Below are 17,634 nucleotides of genomic sequence, written 5' to 3'. Positions count from 1 at the left end.
GGGTCTTTTTTGAGACAGGGTCTCCCTGTAGCCCCAGCTGGCCTGGATTTGCTATGGAGACCAGGCTGGCCTTGAACTCACAGAACTCCACCTGCCTCTGCCTCCCAGCAATGGGATTAAAGGCGTGCACCACCACAGCATTTTTCTTCTATTTTAAAGAGGAGATAAGTAAAGAAAGGTAGCTTTCAGGTGAGATTAAGAACAAAAAATTCTGGGGCTAGAGAGATGGCTCAGTGGTTAAGAGTACTGGATGCTCTGGCAGAGGACCAATTTTCATTCCCAGCACCCACATGACAGCTTTAACAGCTGTCTGTAACTCCAGTTCCTGGAGAATCCAACACCCTCTTCTGACCTCCAAGGGCATTGCACGACATGGGTGCACTTGGGTACATGCAGGTAAGACACCCGTACACATAAAAATAATAAAATAATAGTGGGGCATGGTGGCACACGCCTTTAATCCCAGCACTTGGGAGGCAGAGGCAGGCAGATCTTTGTGAGTTCAAGGCCAGCCTAGTCTACATAGTGAGTTCAGGTCAGCTAGGACTACAGGGAGACCCTCTCTCAAAAAGACAAAAAAATAAATAAATAAAATAAAATACTTTAAAAAAATAAAAGATTCTGCTGGGCATGGTGGCACACGCCTTTAATCCCAGCACTTGGGAGGCAGAGGCAGGTAGATCTCTGAGTTCCAGGCCAGCCTGGTCTACACAGTGAGTTCCAAGCCAGCTGGGGCTACAGGGAGACCATGTCTCAAAAAGACAAAAATTTTAAAAATTAAAAAAAAAAGATTCTGTCAAAACACTGACAGAGGTAGGGTATGGTGGCACACACCTTTGCCTTTGATCTCAGCACTCAGGAGGCAGAGGCAGGCAGATCTCTGTGAGTTCAAGGCCAGCCTGGTCTATATAGAAAGTTCCAGGCCAGCTAGAGCTACAGAGAGACCCTGTCTCAAAAAAAACAAAGAAACAGAACAGAATAAATAAACCCCGACAGAACTGGGTTTATATGCTGAATTGTATCTGGGACTGCATAATGATACATAACTAAATATATAACCATGGTGCATAGTATAGTTATCCATGTAAGTAGTTACATATATATAATATGTTCTGAAGAATCTATATTCTAAATTGGCTGAGGGATTCTAGCCATCATAGCTACACTGTAAGCAGGAAGAATACGGAAGGATGGGGGAGGGTGTTCTTTCAAGATAATTCAGCTTACTTTGTTAAATTAGTTAGTTCGTACTTGAGATAGGACCTCAATATGTAGCCTAGGTTGACCCCAAAATCTTGATCTACTCCCCATCCTTAAGTCTAGTGGGTGTTCTTCAAGTACAGTGTGCTAAGGCTCACCTGCTCCATTTGGTACCAAATACAGAGCCACCTCAGGCTTTCAACATGATCCTGGTGCCCCAGTCTCCTAAGTGCTGAGGTTATAGGTGTGAACTGCCACATCTGGCTGTTTATGCATCCTTTTTTACTTATAAGTATTACTCAAATGCTTTCTATTAAACATGAAGGGAAAAGACATGTGGGTATAAAAGTGAGGGGGTATGCCGGGCATGGTGGCACATGCCTTTAATCCCAGCACTCAGGAGGCAGAGGCAGGCAGATCTCTGTGAGTTCAAGCCCAGCCTGGTCTACATAATGAGTTCCAGGAGAGCTGGGACTACAGGGAGACCCTGTCTCAAAAAGACCAAGAAAAAAAAAGTGAGGAGGTATCAAACTATTGAATACTCTCCCATGCACACAGGAGCCCTGCACCGTGAGCATTCTGTTAGGCATTGGTAAGCACCCCCTTTGTGTTTCTACCTTTACAAAGGGAAAAAAATGAGGGTGTAGAAAGGCAGCTGTTCCACAGTGACAATCTTTCCCATATACTTCTCCCACTTCCCACCTCTGCCAGGTAATTGCTGGTTTCTTCTGAGGAATGTTCCCCCTCAAATATGTCCCTCCACATACTCCTGGGCATACATCTCTCAGTCGAGGCTGGCCACTTCATTCCAGGCAACCATGCAATCGATGCCCAGACCCAGTTCTGGGGAGTGCCTCTTAGCATTGTTTGTCTCATTTCAGCTGTGGACCCCAAAGTTGCTTCCATTGCCAACCGAGTAGCTGAGATCGTTAACTCTTGGCCACCACCAGAAGACAGCCATAGCCAGGGAGGAGGCTTCAAGTTCAAAGAGGGTGTTATACCAGATATTCTGTACGTAAAACTTCAAGGTCCTAGAGGTGGAGGTCCTAAGAAAGGTAAGCCTTTCTTGTGAATGTGTTGGGTTGTGTGTATGCCAGGCAGAAGTGTACAGGTAGGTATTCATCTCAGGGATCTGGACTTTGGAGTCTCCGCCCACATGATGGAGACCTTGATCTCTGGCTTAAGACACCAACCCAAGGCACAGAGATGCCATGTTGAACCAATCCAACTCACTGCTAATTCAGAAGAAAAGTTTCCTATGGAAGGAGAGGAGGAAATATTAGATCTTATGTTAGTAATGGTCCTGGGTAGAGTTGGAGCAGCAATGCAGGATGTGTAATATTGCTTTAGACTCCTGGGAAACAGCACAGGGCTGTCAGCCACCCAATGTATTAGTTACTTTTCTGGTTGTTGTGAGAAGAAATGCCTATCAGAAACAACTTCAGGGAGGAAAGATTTATTTTGACTCGTGGTTTCAGAGGGTTCCATCCATGGTTACCTGGGCCCATGCATTTGGGCAGAAAAACATGTCAGTGGGAATGTGTGACAGAAGACTGTTCTTCATTTCGTTGTCAGTCAGGAAGCAAAGAAAGAGTCAGGACGTGGCCTGTCATAATGTCCCCTCACAGGCCTGCCCCCAGTATCCTGCTTCCTCCTAAATTTTCCAGACCCTCCTAGAATAGTGTCACCGAGGACAAGCATTCAAAGCATGAACCTATGGAAGACAGTTCAGATTCAATCTAACAACACCAGATCAGGTGCAGAATGTAACACACAAGTGAAAAGTAGTGACCAGATTGGGTCAGTTATCACGCATCCCATAGCAGTGATGGAGGTTACCAATCCCATGAAGCCTGTGTGAACCCTGGGCCCAGAAGAATTGCAGGAGCAGGATCAAGTGCCATAGGCCCTGCCTTCCTTCACCAATGGCATGCCTCTCGGCTCTCCCTCCTCAGCCTCCAATAGAGGGTGATGAAGTGGCTCTTGGGTATGCAGCATTGTGAAGGACAAGGCAAAAGTTCTCCCTCCAAGGCCCCGGTGTCACTCAGTCCCTGAAACAGGGTTGTGGCTTTGTCTACTGTCTGCTGTAAAGGAGACCCCAAACTGCTACAGAGTCTTTAAGTGAGGAACCCTCCAAGCCTGCTAGAAAGAAAGCTGAGGCTTGATTGCTGTCTGTCTCAGGCATGCCTGGGAGATAGAAAGTGATATCCTAGCTAGAGCCAAGGCACTTTTCTCCTGTGTGCAGGGGAATCCAGGCCTCCAGCACAGCAGCTTTTCCCGGGAGCAGGAGCACAGAAAAGTGCTCAGGGCTGTGGAGACTTGCATCCTTTTTTCTCTCAAGCAACATGAGCCCTGTGTTCTCATTTGCCTCTTCCCGTCCATAGACCTTCTTGGGTCTTGTTACATCAGTTCTCTGGTCTCCCTTGCCGCCATCCAAGACTAACATGTTGGCTCCATCCCGTTAGAGATTAGGCTCTAAGTGAGAAACACGATTCCCTCGGTAACTGACCTTTTTCTGTTTGGATTCTGTTCTGTAACAATGATCATTTTCAGCATTGTGTTTACTTTGTGGCAAATTGTGGAAAAAAAATCATAGTACGTTGTCCCTGTTCCAACATGTACACCATATACAACAGTAGCCATTTTTCAACCCAGCTCCCATTTCAGCCTGGGGAATGGGAGGATTTGTTAATTTCATTTATACATACCTTACCTTGTTGTAGAAACATAGAATATCAAGTACAAATTTTAGTCACATAAAATCAATAAAATTTAGCTGGGCATGGTGGCACATACCTTTAGTCCCAGCACTCGGGAGGCAGAGGCAGGCAGATCTCTGTGAGTTCAAGGCCAGCCTGGTCTACATAGTGAGTTCCAGGTCAGCTGGGGCTACAGGGAGACCCTGTCTCAAAACAAGACCCCCCCAAATCAAAATTTAAAGTTATTGTAAAAAGAAAACATATACGTATGAAAATAAATGGTCTTAGGAATGAGATTAGTCCCAAAATGCAGGCCAGGAAAATTACCCTCCAAATTGGGGCTGTAAGTTTGGCTCTATGTCTTCTGAAACAGGTGGAAATATGATCAAACATGGGATTCATGGGACTGGGGATATGGCTTAACTGGTGTTTGCTACACCATCATGAGAACCTGAGTTCAGATCCCCAGCACCCACATGGAAAGCCAGGCACAGTGGCATGTAGCTGTAATCCCAGTACTGGGAGAAAGAGACAAGAGGAGCCCTAGTGCTTGCTGGCTAATCAGTCTAGCTGAACTAATGAACCCCAGGTTCAGTAAGAGACCCTGTCTCTAAAAATAAGGTGGTGGCACATGCCTTTCATCCCAGCACTTTGGGAGGCTGAGATAGATGAATCTCTGAAATTGAGGCCAGCCTGGTCAACATAGTTCAAGGCTAGCTCTATCTATAGGGAGACCTTATTTCAAAAAGACAAAAAATAAAATAAAGTGGAGAATGATTGAAGAAGACCTTCAACATTGACCTTTGGCCTCCACATGCACACACACACACACACACACACACACACACACACATACACACACACACACACACACAGAGGATTTATTTATAACAACAAAAAGTACCATCTGTTGAGAAAATGTCTGAAAACAATGTGGGCCAGGGATGTAGCTCCTCAGCACCAAGGGGGTGGGGCTGAGCTGTAGCTCAGTAGCAGAATAAAATAAAAATTAAAAATAAAAAAGAGGGAAATTTTCTTAAGAGAATTCATAGATAGGACTGTGTATAGTGGAGATGATGTTTTCAACTGCGCTCTTACTAAATACAGTGATTTCACAGTGAAACTTTGTAGGGGGAGAAAGGGACTGAGCAAAGAAAACAAAGGACAGGACTTTTGGAGAAGTCTTGAATTATGTCCAATTAAAAGAGGTAAGATTTATCAACCAAGAATTAGAAAGCTCACTTCTTCCTCAATCCCTAACCAAGCCACAATATTCCCAGTGGAAAGAAACATTTAAGATTATTTTATAAAGTTGGGTGTGGTGAGGCATGCCTTTAATCCTGAGCTTGGGATGCAGAGGTAGGAGAATCTGTAAGTTTGAGGCTATCCTGTTCTACATAGCAAGCTCCAGGCTAGCCACAGTTATATAGTGAGACCCTGTCTCCAAAAACTTAATTTTCAAAAAAAATTTTAAGATTATTTTATGCCTTTCTTGGAAGAAATAACTGGAATTTCTCTCTTCCCAAACAGATGGAGAAGACCAAATAATAGGCAAAATTGTTGAGCTGCTGAAATGTTCAGGGGATCAGTTGGGGAGAGAGGTATGAAACGCCCTGAACTAATGTGATTTCTGTCTGCGCCCACGCACTAGGGCAGGAGAATGGAAACGCGCCAGGCCCTAACCTTCCCCCTCTTTTACTGGCTTCCACTTAGTCCTAGATTTTATTTCCCTTGGAGTCTGCATCTTCATGTTGGCAGCATCTCCAAAATGAATCACTTTGGAGAACATACTCGAACCTTCTGGAGCCTCCTTGGAATTTTTGGAAGCTGGAAATATAGCTGTGTTATTGCAAGAAAAGACATTGGAAAATGAAAATCTGCTGACTAGGTTTATTAATCTCAGTCCCCATGTAACCGATCCTCAGTGAAGTCGAGATGCTTACAATTGCCCCACAGCCTAGATATGTGTCTCCTAGCTTGCTCAAAGGCTGGGGTCCTTTCTGAAGTCTTCTCTACAGTTGCCAGACTGTGTCTGCTTACAGTCTCTCAGCAGTTCAGCCAGAGATGCAGGCTTGGAGAACCTGTAGACTTCCTGGCATTCTGAAGTGGAGACCCACCCCTTCTCATGTGGAACCTGAGACTGCTGTCCTTGGGTGACACTGGAGAGCAAATTCATAATGTGGTCCAAAGGGAATCTCTCTCAGTGTGTGGTCTCTTGTGCAGCTGAGACACACAGACTATTGCTTGTCTCTGAGGTCTGTCCATCAGGGTCTGGCCTGTAGATTCTTCTTTTGTGTCTAGAACCAGTACAAGATCACAGTTCCTCTCCCAACAGCCTTGTCAGGCCTGCGCCTGGAAGATCATGACCAAAGGGGCAAAGGGCCCGGGGAAGATGCAAAATGAGAACCAGGGATGTTGGACAGAGGAAAAGAGGGGAGAATGTGTGAGCTTTGCCATGGGTAGAGGTGCCGAGGAAGCAGAAAGCCTGATGTGTTATTTTAGAACCTCAGTTGTGTTCCTCCAAAGCTAGGATCTGTGGGTATAGAGCCCGAGCAGTAGTTAATAGCCCCTTAGCATGAGAATGAACTTTCTGGCACTCGTGGCCACCCATCAGTGTCCAGGGCTGCCTTGTGAAGGAATGCCTTCTTGTCATGAGAATTACAAATAGATGCCAGCAACCAATGAGATGTTTTTTTGTGTGTGTTTTTTGGAGTTTTTTTTGTTTTTGGGTTTTGGTTTTTTTTTTTTTTTTTTTTTTTTTTTTTTTTGAAATAGGGTCTCCCTGTAGCCCCCCCTGTCCTGGAACTCATTATGTAGACCAGGCTGGCTTTGAACTCACAGTTTTTGAGATAGGGTCTCCCTGTAGCCCCAGCTGTCCTGGAACACACTATGTAGACCAGGCTGTCCTCGAACTCACAAAGATCCACCTGCCTCTGCCTCCCAAGTGCTGGGACTAAAGGCGTGCGCCACCATGCCTGGCAGAGATGGTTTTTTAAGAGGTGGTAGTATCATATATGGTGGTGCACATCTATAATCCCAACACGTGGGAGGTCTGAGACAGGAGAATCAAGAGTTCAAGCCAGCCTGCACTACAAAGAAGAAAGCATGGTAATCCAAGATGGTAAAGCCTAGAGATCCAGAGCCAGGCATGCAGGTGTGGTGGTGCACGCCTTCAATCCCAGTACTAGGGAGGCAGAGCCAGGTGGATCTCTGTGAATTCCTGGCCAGCCTGGTCTACATAATGAGTTCCAGGCCAGCTGGGGCTACAAAGGGACTGTGTCTCAGAAAACAAAACAAAAAAACAGACCTGGGCATGGTGGCACATGCCTTTGATCCCAGCACTCAGGAGGCAGAGGCAGGTGGATCTCTGTGAGGTCAAGGCCATACTGGTCTACATAGCAAGTTCTAGGCCAGCTGTGGCTATAGGGAGACCATGACTCAAAATAAATAAAATAAAATAAAGTAAAAAAGGATATCTATGTTCAAGGAAGGGGTGGGAGGCAAAATCAATTGGGTAGAATAATGGGAAAGGAATCTGCGGATTCTTTATTTTTGTATATATTTGTTTTGAGTGGGGATTTGGTGGCAGGTGACAATGCAGATGCATGTGCCACAGTACATGTGTAGAGGTCAGTGGAACCTCAGGAATCAGTTCTTTCCTTTCATCATATGGGACTTAGGGATCAAACTCAGTATATCATGTTTGACAAGAAGTGCCTATACCCACTGAGCCATCTCACTAGCCATCATCATCATCATCATCATCATCAATATTATTGTTATTATACATATATACTCAGAGAGCCTCCTGGCCCTGCTGTCCCCATAGAGCCTCTCCTTCATGTCCAGCACTGTACTGTCATCATCCTAGTTTAGAGACGTCAGAACTAGACATGAAAAATAAGTGGTGTCCCCAAGGTTGAATCGCCAGTAGGGTAGAGTAGGGTAGAGGTGTACAGCCCAGGACAGTTATTCCCAAGCTTCAAATCCCATCCATTACCCCACCTCTCACATAGCACATAGTGCTGTTGTGCAGTCTGCATTAAACTGTAAGCCCTGTGGGTGAGCACCGGAATCCCAGTCATCCCTGGTACCTGTCTATCCGCAGTGCTCTGCAAGTATTTGAGTGTTGGAATACATCATTTCTATCCTTAACTGTCCAGTGAAACATAGTCATAGAGCAGATTGATGGTTCCATCTGGCTCTTTGGGATGCTGTGAATGGTCTTTCTACCAGTGGTTTTGGGTGAAAGAATGACCTTCTGCAGGCCTCTGTGGGCTACATGGCTCTACTGAATGCTTCTCTTATACACAGCTGAAGAAAGATAAGGCTTTGATGAGCACTTTGCAAGACAGCCTGACCTATCCAGTTTTCAAGACCATCACAGACATGTTCCTGAGGGATGTGGACACCAGAGGAGAATCAGAAGTCAAAGCTCAGGGCTTCAAGGCTGCCCTTGCAGTAGATGCCATGGCCAAGCTCACAGCCATCGACAACCACCCAATGAACAGGGTGCTGGGCTTTGGAACCAAGTACCTAAAAGAATACTTCTCTCCCTGGGTCCAGCAGAACGGTGGATGGGTAAGTCCATCCCATTAAAAAAATACGTCTCAGTAGGGCACCATGGTACATAACCAGGAATCCTGGAACTTAGGAAGCTCAGAAAGGAATATTATAAGTTCAAAACCAGTCTGGGTTACATAGTGAGACCTTCACACACACACACACACACACACACACACACACACACACACACATCTCTTCTAATCTCAGCAAAGATGAGCTGATAAGATTTATTTTAATGGCGGGAACACATCTGTGAAGAAGTTCTCATGGGTTTAGAACACTCAAGTGGCAAAAGACACGTCCCATCAATGGGAACATATTTTTAGCAGTGATCTTCATCATCCAAAAATATTTATTGAGTTCCCCAAGGGTATGTGGGATATGTGTGTTGGAGCAGAGACCAGTCAGAGGAAGCAGGAAATGAGGAGATGGTGAGACAGAATGTTTAGATAGATGCAATTTTTTTTTCACAAATTTTGCAGGCAACAGAATTCTGCTCTTAAGATGAGGGCAAGGGGACACTTGATCAAACTTACAGATGCCAACAGGATGTGGGGTTGATCTTCACACAGAGATTCAATCAGGGTTCATGACATTCTGTCATTGCTACTTTGACCTGACCATCTTGACAGGGACATTGTGATACAAACTAAAAAACAAACTGTTGAACTTTCATCCAGTTTTGATGAGCTAGTATCAGTCAAAACAGTTGTCTTCCTCTGTGCCTCAGCCTGAGCCCTCCTCCAACCTTTATCTCCATTTGCTGAAGTTTCCCCATAACTGTCATATTCAAGGTTGATATAAGGTCAGCTTTGACAAAATGCTTTACTCCAGAACTTCCTTTCCTCCTTTCCTCCCTTCCTCCCTTTGTGACATGATTTCCCTGTAGCCCCAACTGGCCTGGAACTCACTATGTAGACCCGGCTAGCCTCAATTTAACAGAGATTCATCTGTCTCTGCCTCCTGAATGCTGGGATTAAAGGCATGGCCCCACATGCCTCTATTTCAGAGTTCCTCTATTTCAGAACTTTAACTCTCAATTGATCTTGGCTATTCCTAGGACAGGTCTTCACCCATGTTATCCTTGGTCCTCTTTGCATAAGAATGTTCCAGGGGCCAGCAGGAGGCTTAAGTCAGCCCTAGGTATAGCCAGAGAGACCTTGGAACTTCCACCAAAGGCAGGTCTCACATGGAAAGGAGGCATACATTGGCCCTGGGGCCGAAGAGCCTGTTGTCCTCAGTGGAGTTACATTGCTTACCCTAGCCTCTCTTCTTTCTAATTCCCACTTTGGCAGCAGGTTTGCTAACTCGGAAGTAAGCTAGCCCTGGGTTCAAGCTGCCTAGCCCATGCTGAGAGAAGGTTAGCTCCCTCAGCTGTATTTCCTTCCCCCTCTCTTCCTCGAAGGGTCCCATCAAGGGCCTCCACTGCACTCAGACTTTCCTGAACACTGCAGCTATGGCCTCCCCGACCCCTGCCTTCACTTCGTGTTTGAGCAAATCCTGCTTGACTATGTTTCAAGGGTCCATTTACAAATCATCACAGGTCCTGTTGATGTATTTTTACAGAGAAATGGAAAGTATGGGTGAGGTTCACAGGCCTGTTTCTCTATTTTACCTACTGATATAGCTGAAGTGATCAAAGTGGATCTATATCCAAAGCATAGGCAATAAAAGAGAAAGCAGAAAGATTGGACTCCATCTGTGCCTCAAAGGACACCATCAAGAAAGTGGAAAAGGGTTGGGGATGTAGCTTAGTTGGTATAGTACTTGTCTAACACGCAGGAAGCCCTGGGTTCCATCCCCAGCACCAGTAAACGAGGCATGCTGGCTCACTTCTGTGATCCCAGCACACTGCAGATGGACACAGGAACACCAGAAATTCAAGGATGTCCTGGCTTGCTTTCTGTTGCTGTGATAAACACCATGACCAAAAGCAGCTTGGGGAGGAAAGAGTTTGTTTCATCTTATAGGTTAAAGTCCATCAAGGGAAGCCAAGACAAAATTCAAGGCAAGGGCTTGAAGCAGAAACCACAGAGGATGCTACTCACTGGCTTGGTCCCAGGCTCATATTCAGCTAGCTTTCCTATACAGCCCAGGCCCACCTGCCTAGGGATGGTACTGCCCACAATGGGCTGGGCCCTTCTTCATTAGTTAGCATTCAAGAAAATGCTCCATAGACATTCCCTCAGGCCAGTCCGATAGAGGAAATTCCTCAAATGAGGGTCCATCCTCCCAGGTAGGTCAAGTTAACAACCAAGATTAGCTGTCACAAAGGTTATCCTTAGCTACATACCTTAGACTATATGAGACCTTGTAAGAGAGAGAGAGAGAGAGAGAGAGAGAGAGAGAGAGAGAGAGAGGGAACAGGACTAGGGATGCAGCTCAGTGGTACTGTATGTGATATGCTTGGCATGCATGACACCCTGGGTTCAATCCCAAGTATGGCAGGGGAAGAGTCAAATAAAATATAAATGGAGGAGGGGGAGAGGGAGACAGACAGAATAGGGAAAATTCTTCTAAATCATATGTTAAATACATAATTTTTATATAGAAGATGTAAGGGACTCACAATTCAACAAAAAAAAGACGTAATTTAATTTTTAAATGGGCAATGGATGTCAGGTGTGGAGGTGTACACCTTTAATCCCAACACTTGGGCGGCAGGGGCAAACAGATCTCTGTGAGATGGAGGCCAGTCAGGTCTACCTAGGGAGTTCCAAGCTGGCTGGGGCTACAGGGAGACCCTGTCTCAAAACAAAAGTGGGCAATGGATTTATAGATCATTTCTCCCAGGAGTACGTACGTTAGGTCAATAAGCACAAGAAAAGACACTTGACCTGCTCATTCAATAGTAAAACTGAAGGTCTCCACCCACTAAGATAGTTACAGTAGAGAAGAAGTAAGTGAGGCTGTGGGGAAACCAGAACCCTTATTACATTTCTGGTGGGATTTCAAAATGTTGCACCCTTTTGGGAGAACAGTCTGGCAGTTCCCACAGAAGTTAGCAAAATCTTCATCAGAGTCACCAGGAGCTGGGTGTATAGCTCAGTGGTAGAGTGTGTATTTAGCATGTGGAAGACAATGTGTTTGATACCCAGCACCACAAAACAAATAAATGAAAATAAAATAGAGCTACCAACTCCACTCTGGGAGAACTGAAACATTTCCACCCAAACCTTGTACATAAATATTCCTAACAGCATTCCTTATTCATAATGACCAAGCAGTAGAAATAATAGAAATGGCCTCACCTAATGAATGATGTTAAACAAAATGGAGCACAACCTCACAATGGCCTATGACTGACCCATAAAAAGAAATAAAAGTGCTGACACATACAAACCTTTAAAACATGAAGCTGAGGGGCTGGAGAGATGGCTCAGCAAACAAGAACACTGACTGTTCTTGCAGAAGACCTGGGTTTGAATCCCAGCACCCACATGGCAGCTAACAACTGTCTGTAACTCCAGTTTCAGAGGATCTGACAGCCTCTTCTGCCCTCCGTGGGCATTGCACGACACAGGTGCACTTACCTACATGCAGGCAATACACTCATACACAAAAATAATAGGGCTAGAGAGATGGCTCAGCGGTTAAGAACACTGACTGTTCTTGCAGAGGACCTGGGTTCAAATCCCAGCATCCACATGGCCCCTAACAACTGTCTGTAACTCCAGTTCCAGGAAATCCAACAGCCTCTTCTGCCCTCCATGGGCATTGCACGACACGGGTGCACTTACCTACATGCAGGCAATTACATGCATACACATAAAATAAAAATAATAAATAAAATATTTTTTTAAAAAAATCCAAAAAACATGAAGCTGAGCTAGAGAGCTGGAGGACTTGAATTCAATTTCTGCCACCCACTTTGGGCAGCTCAAAACCTTGCCTTTTAAACTCCAGCTCCAAAGGATCCAAAGCCCTCTTTTGGCCTCCATGGGCACTAGCATGCATGTGTCCACACTCACACACAGACACACATGCACATAAATAAAAAATAAAGTTTAAAAAATTGGACAAGAAGCCAGGCAGGAATGCTATGTGTTGTATGTTTTCATGTATACAAAATGTGAAAATAAATTTGTAGAGACAGAAAACAAGCAGTGAGGGAATAGGGTAACCGATGATAGGTATGGAGTTTCTTTTTGGAGTGATAAAATGTTCTAAAACCAGAAGTGATGGTTGTACAACTCTGAACACTAAAAGCCATTAAACTATGCACTTTGGTAGGGTGAATTTTATAGGATAATTTTATTTCAGTGAATATGAAAATAGCTCTAATTCCAGTAATCAAATGAAAAGAAGAAGAAAAAGTGAATTCAAACATTTTAATTATTTAAATTGGCTGCTGGTTAGGGAGAAAACCAGATTTCTTTAGAGGAAGTAGATGATTTCTTCAGCAAAAATGCTGAAGGGAATTTTCAGTCCAGAAATGGATGCAACTGGTATGTGTGTCAGTGTGAGGGCAGTGCTTGGGTTTTCTTTTTCTTATTTTAATGTTACTAGGGATTGAACCCAGGACCTTACACATGATAGGCAAACTCTCTACCACTAAGTTATATCTTCTGGAACCAGTACTGCTTTATTATCTGTTCTTTCTCATTCATTTTTTCTTTTTAAAGTTTATTGATTTATTTTTATTATTTGTTTTTGAGGCAGGGTCTTATGCAACCCAGATTCTCCTTGAACTTCTTTTTTAAAATTTTTTACTTATTATTTATTTTATGTGTATGAATGTTTTACCTGCATGTATGTAAGTGTATCATGTGCATGCAATGCCTGTGGAGGCCAGAAGAGGGCATTAGAACCCCTCAAATTGGAGTTACGAATAGTTGTTAGCTGCCATGTAGACTGGGAACCGAACCCTGGGTCCTCTGAGAGAGCAGTCAGTGCTTTTAACCACTGGGCCATCTCTCCAGCCTCCTCCTTGAACTTGTGATCCTTGTGCTTCTACCTCCTGATGCTGGAATTACAAGTGTTCACCTTCCTTCCTTCCTTCCTTCCTTCCTTCCTTCCTTCCTTCCTTCCTTCCTTCCTTCCTGCCTTCCTGCCTTCCTTCCTTCCTGCCTTCCTGCCTTCCTGCCTTCCTGCCTTCCTGCCTTCTTGCCTTTCATTCTCTTTCCTGTTCCAGGGCTCAAGCCCAAGGGCCTTGTGCATGCTAGGCAAACAGTCTACCCCTGTGCTACATCCCCTACTGTACCCTCTGTACTTTCAATCCAAAATTGATTGTCCAGGTTATCAAAAACCTTAATCTTAACTCTTGGCCACAGTTAAGTTAAATTTGGAGAATGTAAATTAGAAGAGAGGGAAGGAAAGGATGTGAGAGGAAGAACTGACTTTGCTAAAGTGCCAGAAGACATTGAAAAAAATAAGAGATGCTGATAAAGGGTTTTTTAAGAGCAGACATGAACTGACAGGACTTAGAACGGAAGTGTGAGCTGCATAGTGACTCAGCACCCGTAATCCCAGCTTTCAGGAGGCTGAGGCAGGATGATCGCTGTGAGTTTGAGGCCAGCCTAGTCTACACAGTGAGACCCTATCTCAAAATGAAAGAAAGAAGGGAGAGACAGGGAGAAAGGGAAGGAGAGAGGGAGAGGGAGGGAGGGAGAAGAAAAAATGAAAGAGAAAGGAAAAAGCAGGTGGATGGAAGGAATGAAAAAAGGAAGAAGGGAAGGAAGGGGGAAGGAAAAAGAGGGAGAAGGAAGGAAAGAGAGGAAGGAGGGAGGGGAGGGGAAGGACGGAAGGAGGGCAGAGGAAGGCCAGGAGATGTCTCTTGGGACTTGTCCTCTGTCTCCCTGAGCTATGAACAGCTCCGCTGACTAGGGTGTGTGTGGCTCTTCTTCCCATGCACAGCCTGCCAGGGGCTCAGCCTTCCTGTCTCCTTATTCCACATTTCCTAGGAGTGCACCTAGCCTTGCCAGCTCAGCTGTGATGGGCCTATGAGGGCAGGATGGTGCGAACACGTTTCCTGTTTTCTCCCATACATGTCACTTTCTATGCATCTTGGATATTGAGCTAATACTTGTACAGTAGTGAGCCTGTCACATGAAGGAATAGCAACTCCACCTCTACATCATGCTGTATTAGTTATTTTCTTGGTGCTGTGACCAAATAACCTGATAAGGAAGCAACCTCAGAGAGGAAGGCTTATTTTGTCTCACAGTTTGAAGGGAGACAGTGCATCACGGGGGATGGCATAGCCACAGACAGCTTCAGGGTGACAGCAGTGTGCAGCTGGGATTCCTTATCTCCTCACAGCTTGGGTGAACAGGAAGCAGAGAGCAAACAGCAAGTGGGGCCAGGCTATAAAACCTCAAGGCTCACCCCCAACTTCCTCCGGCAAAGTTCCACCTCCTCAGGGTTCCACAACCTTCCAAAACAGTGCCACCATCTGGGGACCATGTGTTCAAAAACCTGTGGGGGACATTTTGTATTCAAACACAACACATACTAATTAAGCTTCTTCCTCCTCATGACATATGTTCACATAGTCACCCCCAGTGCCACCTTGACCATCTAGAGCTCTCAGACAAGATGTTACATCTCCACAGTCATCAGCCTTTCCATACCTACTTTGGGGAATTTTATTTAAGAAAATGTTTTGAAATATTTATTTTTCTTTTATGTGTATGAGTGCAAGAGCAGCCAGTGCTCTTAACCACTGCACCATCTTTTTGAATTTTAAAAAGAGCCCCAAAGCCATTGCATCTTCAAGAAAAGATCTGCTAGGTAGGTACCAGAAGGCCTTAGCTCATGTTTTCCTTTTAGGTACCCAGGGGATGCTGGGTTACCTTTCCATACTCTCCCCCAACCCCAGTAGAGTCTCTGAGCTTCAGGGATAGGAGCAGAATTAACAGGAATGTTTTCATTTCAATGGTGAATCAAGCTTGGAATTTTAAGAATTTTCTCTTTTCCCCCTCTAGGAAAAAATATTTGGGGTATCATGTGAAGAAGTAGACTGAAGTTTATGAAGACTTGTCAGCTGGAATGTTCCTTGTCCAATAGTGGGCTGTGTCCTTGGCTCTCAACGTAGATCTCAGGAGAGAATTAGGATGTATCCAGCAGATAGAGCCTGGAGGTTTCCAGACCCTTTCTTCCTGTGACTTGAAAGGCATGGGAGAGGCCTTGCTCTCTCTCTAGCTCTTAGGACATTGACACTGAGGTTGTTCACTGGGTGTGTGAGGAAGTCTATTGAGATAAGTGGTCATTTTCCCTTTAAGAGCTCTGTATTGAAATCATCCTCTTGCCCATAGGAGCTACATTAGAGGAAGTGTATTATAGATGTCTGCCAACCTCAAGAGGGTGAAAGATAAATTGTGTTTGTTGCTTACATTTTAGTTTCTAGTACTGTTTATTTCTCAAACTATATTTGGGAATATGCAAAAATGGCATCAATCCAAGCCTACATAAAAGATGATGTTGTTCATATTAGTGGTTCTAGTTTGGGGAGCTACAAAAATTTTGTTGTCTTTTTTTAAATATATATTTTATTTTTTTATTTTATTTTTTAATATTTTATTTATTATTTTTATTTTATGTGTATGAGTGTTACGCTGCATGTAGGTAAGTGCACCCGTGTCGTGCAATGCCCGCAGAGGACAGAAGAGGCTGTCGGATACCCTGGAACTGGAGTTATGGACAGTTGTTAGCTGCCATGTGGGTGCTGGGATTCGAACCCAGGTCTTCTGAAAGAACAGTCAGTCTTCTTAACCGCTGAACCATCTCTCCAGCCCTATTATTTTTATTTTATGTGTATGAGTGTATTGCCGGAATGTATGTAAGTGCGCCCATGTCATGCAATGCCCACGGAGGTCAGAAGATGGCATTGGATTCCCCTGAAACTGGAGTTAAAGATGGTACGTAGCCACCATATGGGTGCTGGGAACTGAACCTGAGTCCTCTGCAAGAGCAGTTGGTGCTCTTAACTGCTGGGCCATCTATGCAGCCCTGGGGACCTACAATTGTATAAACCCACATCTCTCAAAAGAACTTCCATTTGGTATACAACTATCAACCCCATCTCCTTCAGTTTTCTTCTCTGTGACACATCTCTATACCACTAGGTCACTGGGAGTATTTGTGTGTGTGTGCGTGTGTGTGTGTGTGTGTGTGTGTGTGTGCATGTTCATGTGTTTGAGTGTGGGTACACATGTACCACAGTGTGCATGTGGAAGTCAATGGACAGTCTTGGGTCTTGGTCCTCTCCTTCCACCTTGTTTGAAGCAGGGCCTCTGCTACCTAGGCCAGGCTAGCTGACTCATGACCTTCTGGGGATGATCCTAATTCAGTCTCCTAGTCCACCATCACAGATCTGGGATTACAGTTGTGCACTGTGATGTGCAGCTTTTAGATGGCTGCTGGCAATTCAAATAGCTCCTCACACTGTGTGGCAAGCATTTTACCCACTGAGTCATCTTCCCAGGCCTGAGATCTTGGGATTTTATTCCGTGAGACAGCATAATGATTAGTAATTAGCAAAATAAATGTATTGAACGACTACTGTTAAATTGTGCCTTCTGATCTAGGCATGGTGGCGCTCGCCTGCAATCCTAGCACTCAGGAGTTGAGGTCGGGGAATCACAAGTTTAAGGTCAATCAGATATCATACATAATAAGTTCAAGGCTAGCCTAGACTACATAGCAAGATCTTGTCTCAGCTCCCATCCCCTAAAGTGTGTCTTCTGGTTAAAACAGTAAGTTATAGTACTGAGAGGGTCACATGAGTTAACCTGCAGAAAGTGTTCAGAATGGTTCTTGGGACTCAGTGCTAAGTGATTGCTTGTTTTCTACCATGAGCTTCCCACAGCTAAGCTGAGAGTGTCCTGTTCACTCAAAGCAGTCACTGGTTGCTAATTTGTAATCCTTACTTTTTAAGAATGAGGTGTTTTTTTTAAAGAAGTAAAATATGCCCAGTGTAAGTGTTGATAACACACTGTAAACACACACACACACACACACACACACACACACACACACACAAACATAGGCAAACATGGTATGCACACCTGGTATTCCAACACATGAAATTCTGCTGTAGTAGGATTCCAAGTTCCAAGCTTAACATAGTAAGACCCTGTCTTAGTTTGTTCTTCATTGCTGTGACAAAACACTCTAACCAGTACCAACTTGGGGAGGAAAGGGTTTATTTGTCTTACATCTCCCAGGT

General features: G+C 44.6%; 1 protein-coding gene across 1 annotated transcript in view; it reads left to right on the top strand.

The window, feature by feature from the left end:
• Bcl2l14 (BCL2 like 14) overlaps positions 1-15,800 on the top strand; it is a 23,582-nt gene extending 7,782 nt beyond the window's left edge. The window contains exons 3-6 of the mRNA XM_008837623.3: positions 2,082-2,255; positions 5,430-5,500; positions 8,214-8,480; positions 15,392-15,800. Coding sequence (XP_008835845.1) covers positions 2,082-2,255; positions 5,430-5,500; positions 8,214-8,480; positions 15,392-15,430 — 551 coding nt within the window. The 3' untranslated portion in view covers positions 15,431-15,800. The remainder of the gene's footprint in view (positions 1-2,081; positions 2,256-5,429; positions 5,501-8,213; positions 8,481-15,391) is intronic.
• Positions 15,801-17,634: the final 1,834 nt, after the last annotated feature.

The sequence above is a fragment of the Nannospalax galili genome, unplaced genomic scaffold, assembly GCF_000622305.1.
Source record: "Nannospalax galili isolate Female #2095 unplaced genomic scaffold, S.galili_v1.0 scaffold210, whole genome shotgun sequence".
NCBI classification, from domain to species: domain Eukaryota; kingdom Metazoa; phylum Chordata; class Mammalia; order Rodentia; family Spalacidae; genus Nannospalax; species Nannospalax galili.
This window is presented reverse-complemented; position numbering and strand designations above follow the sequence as displayed.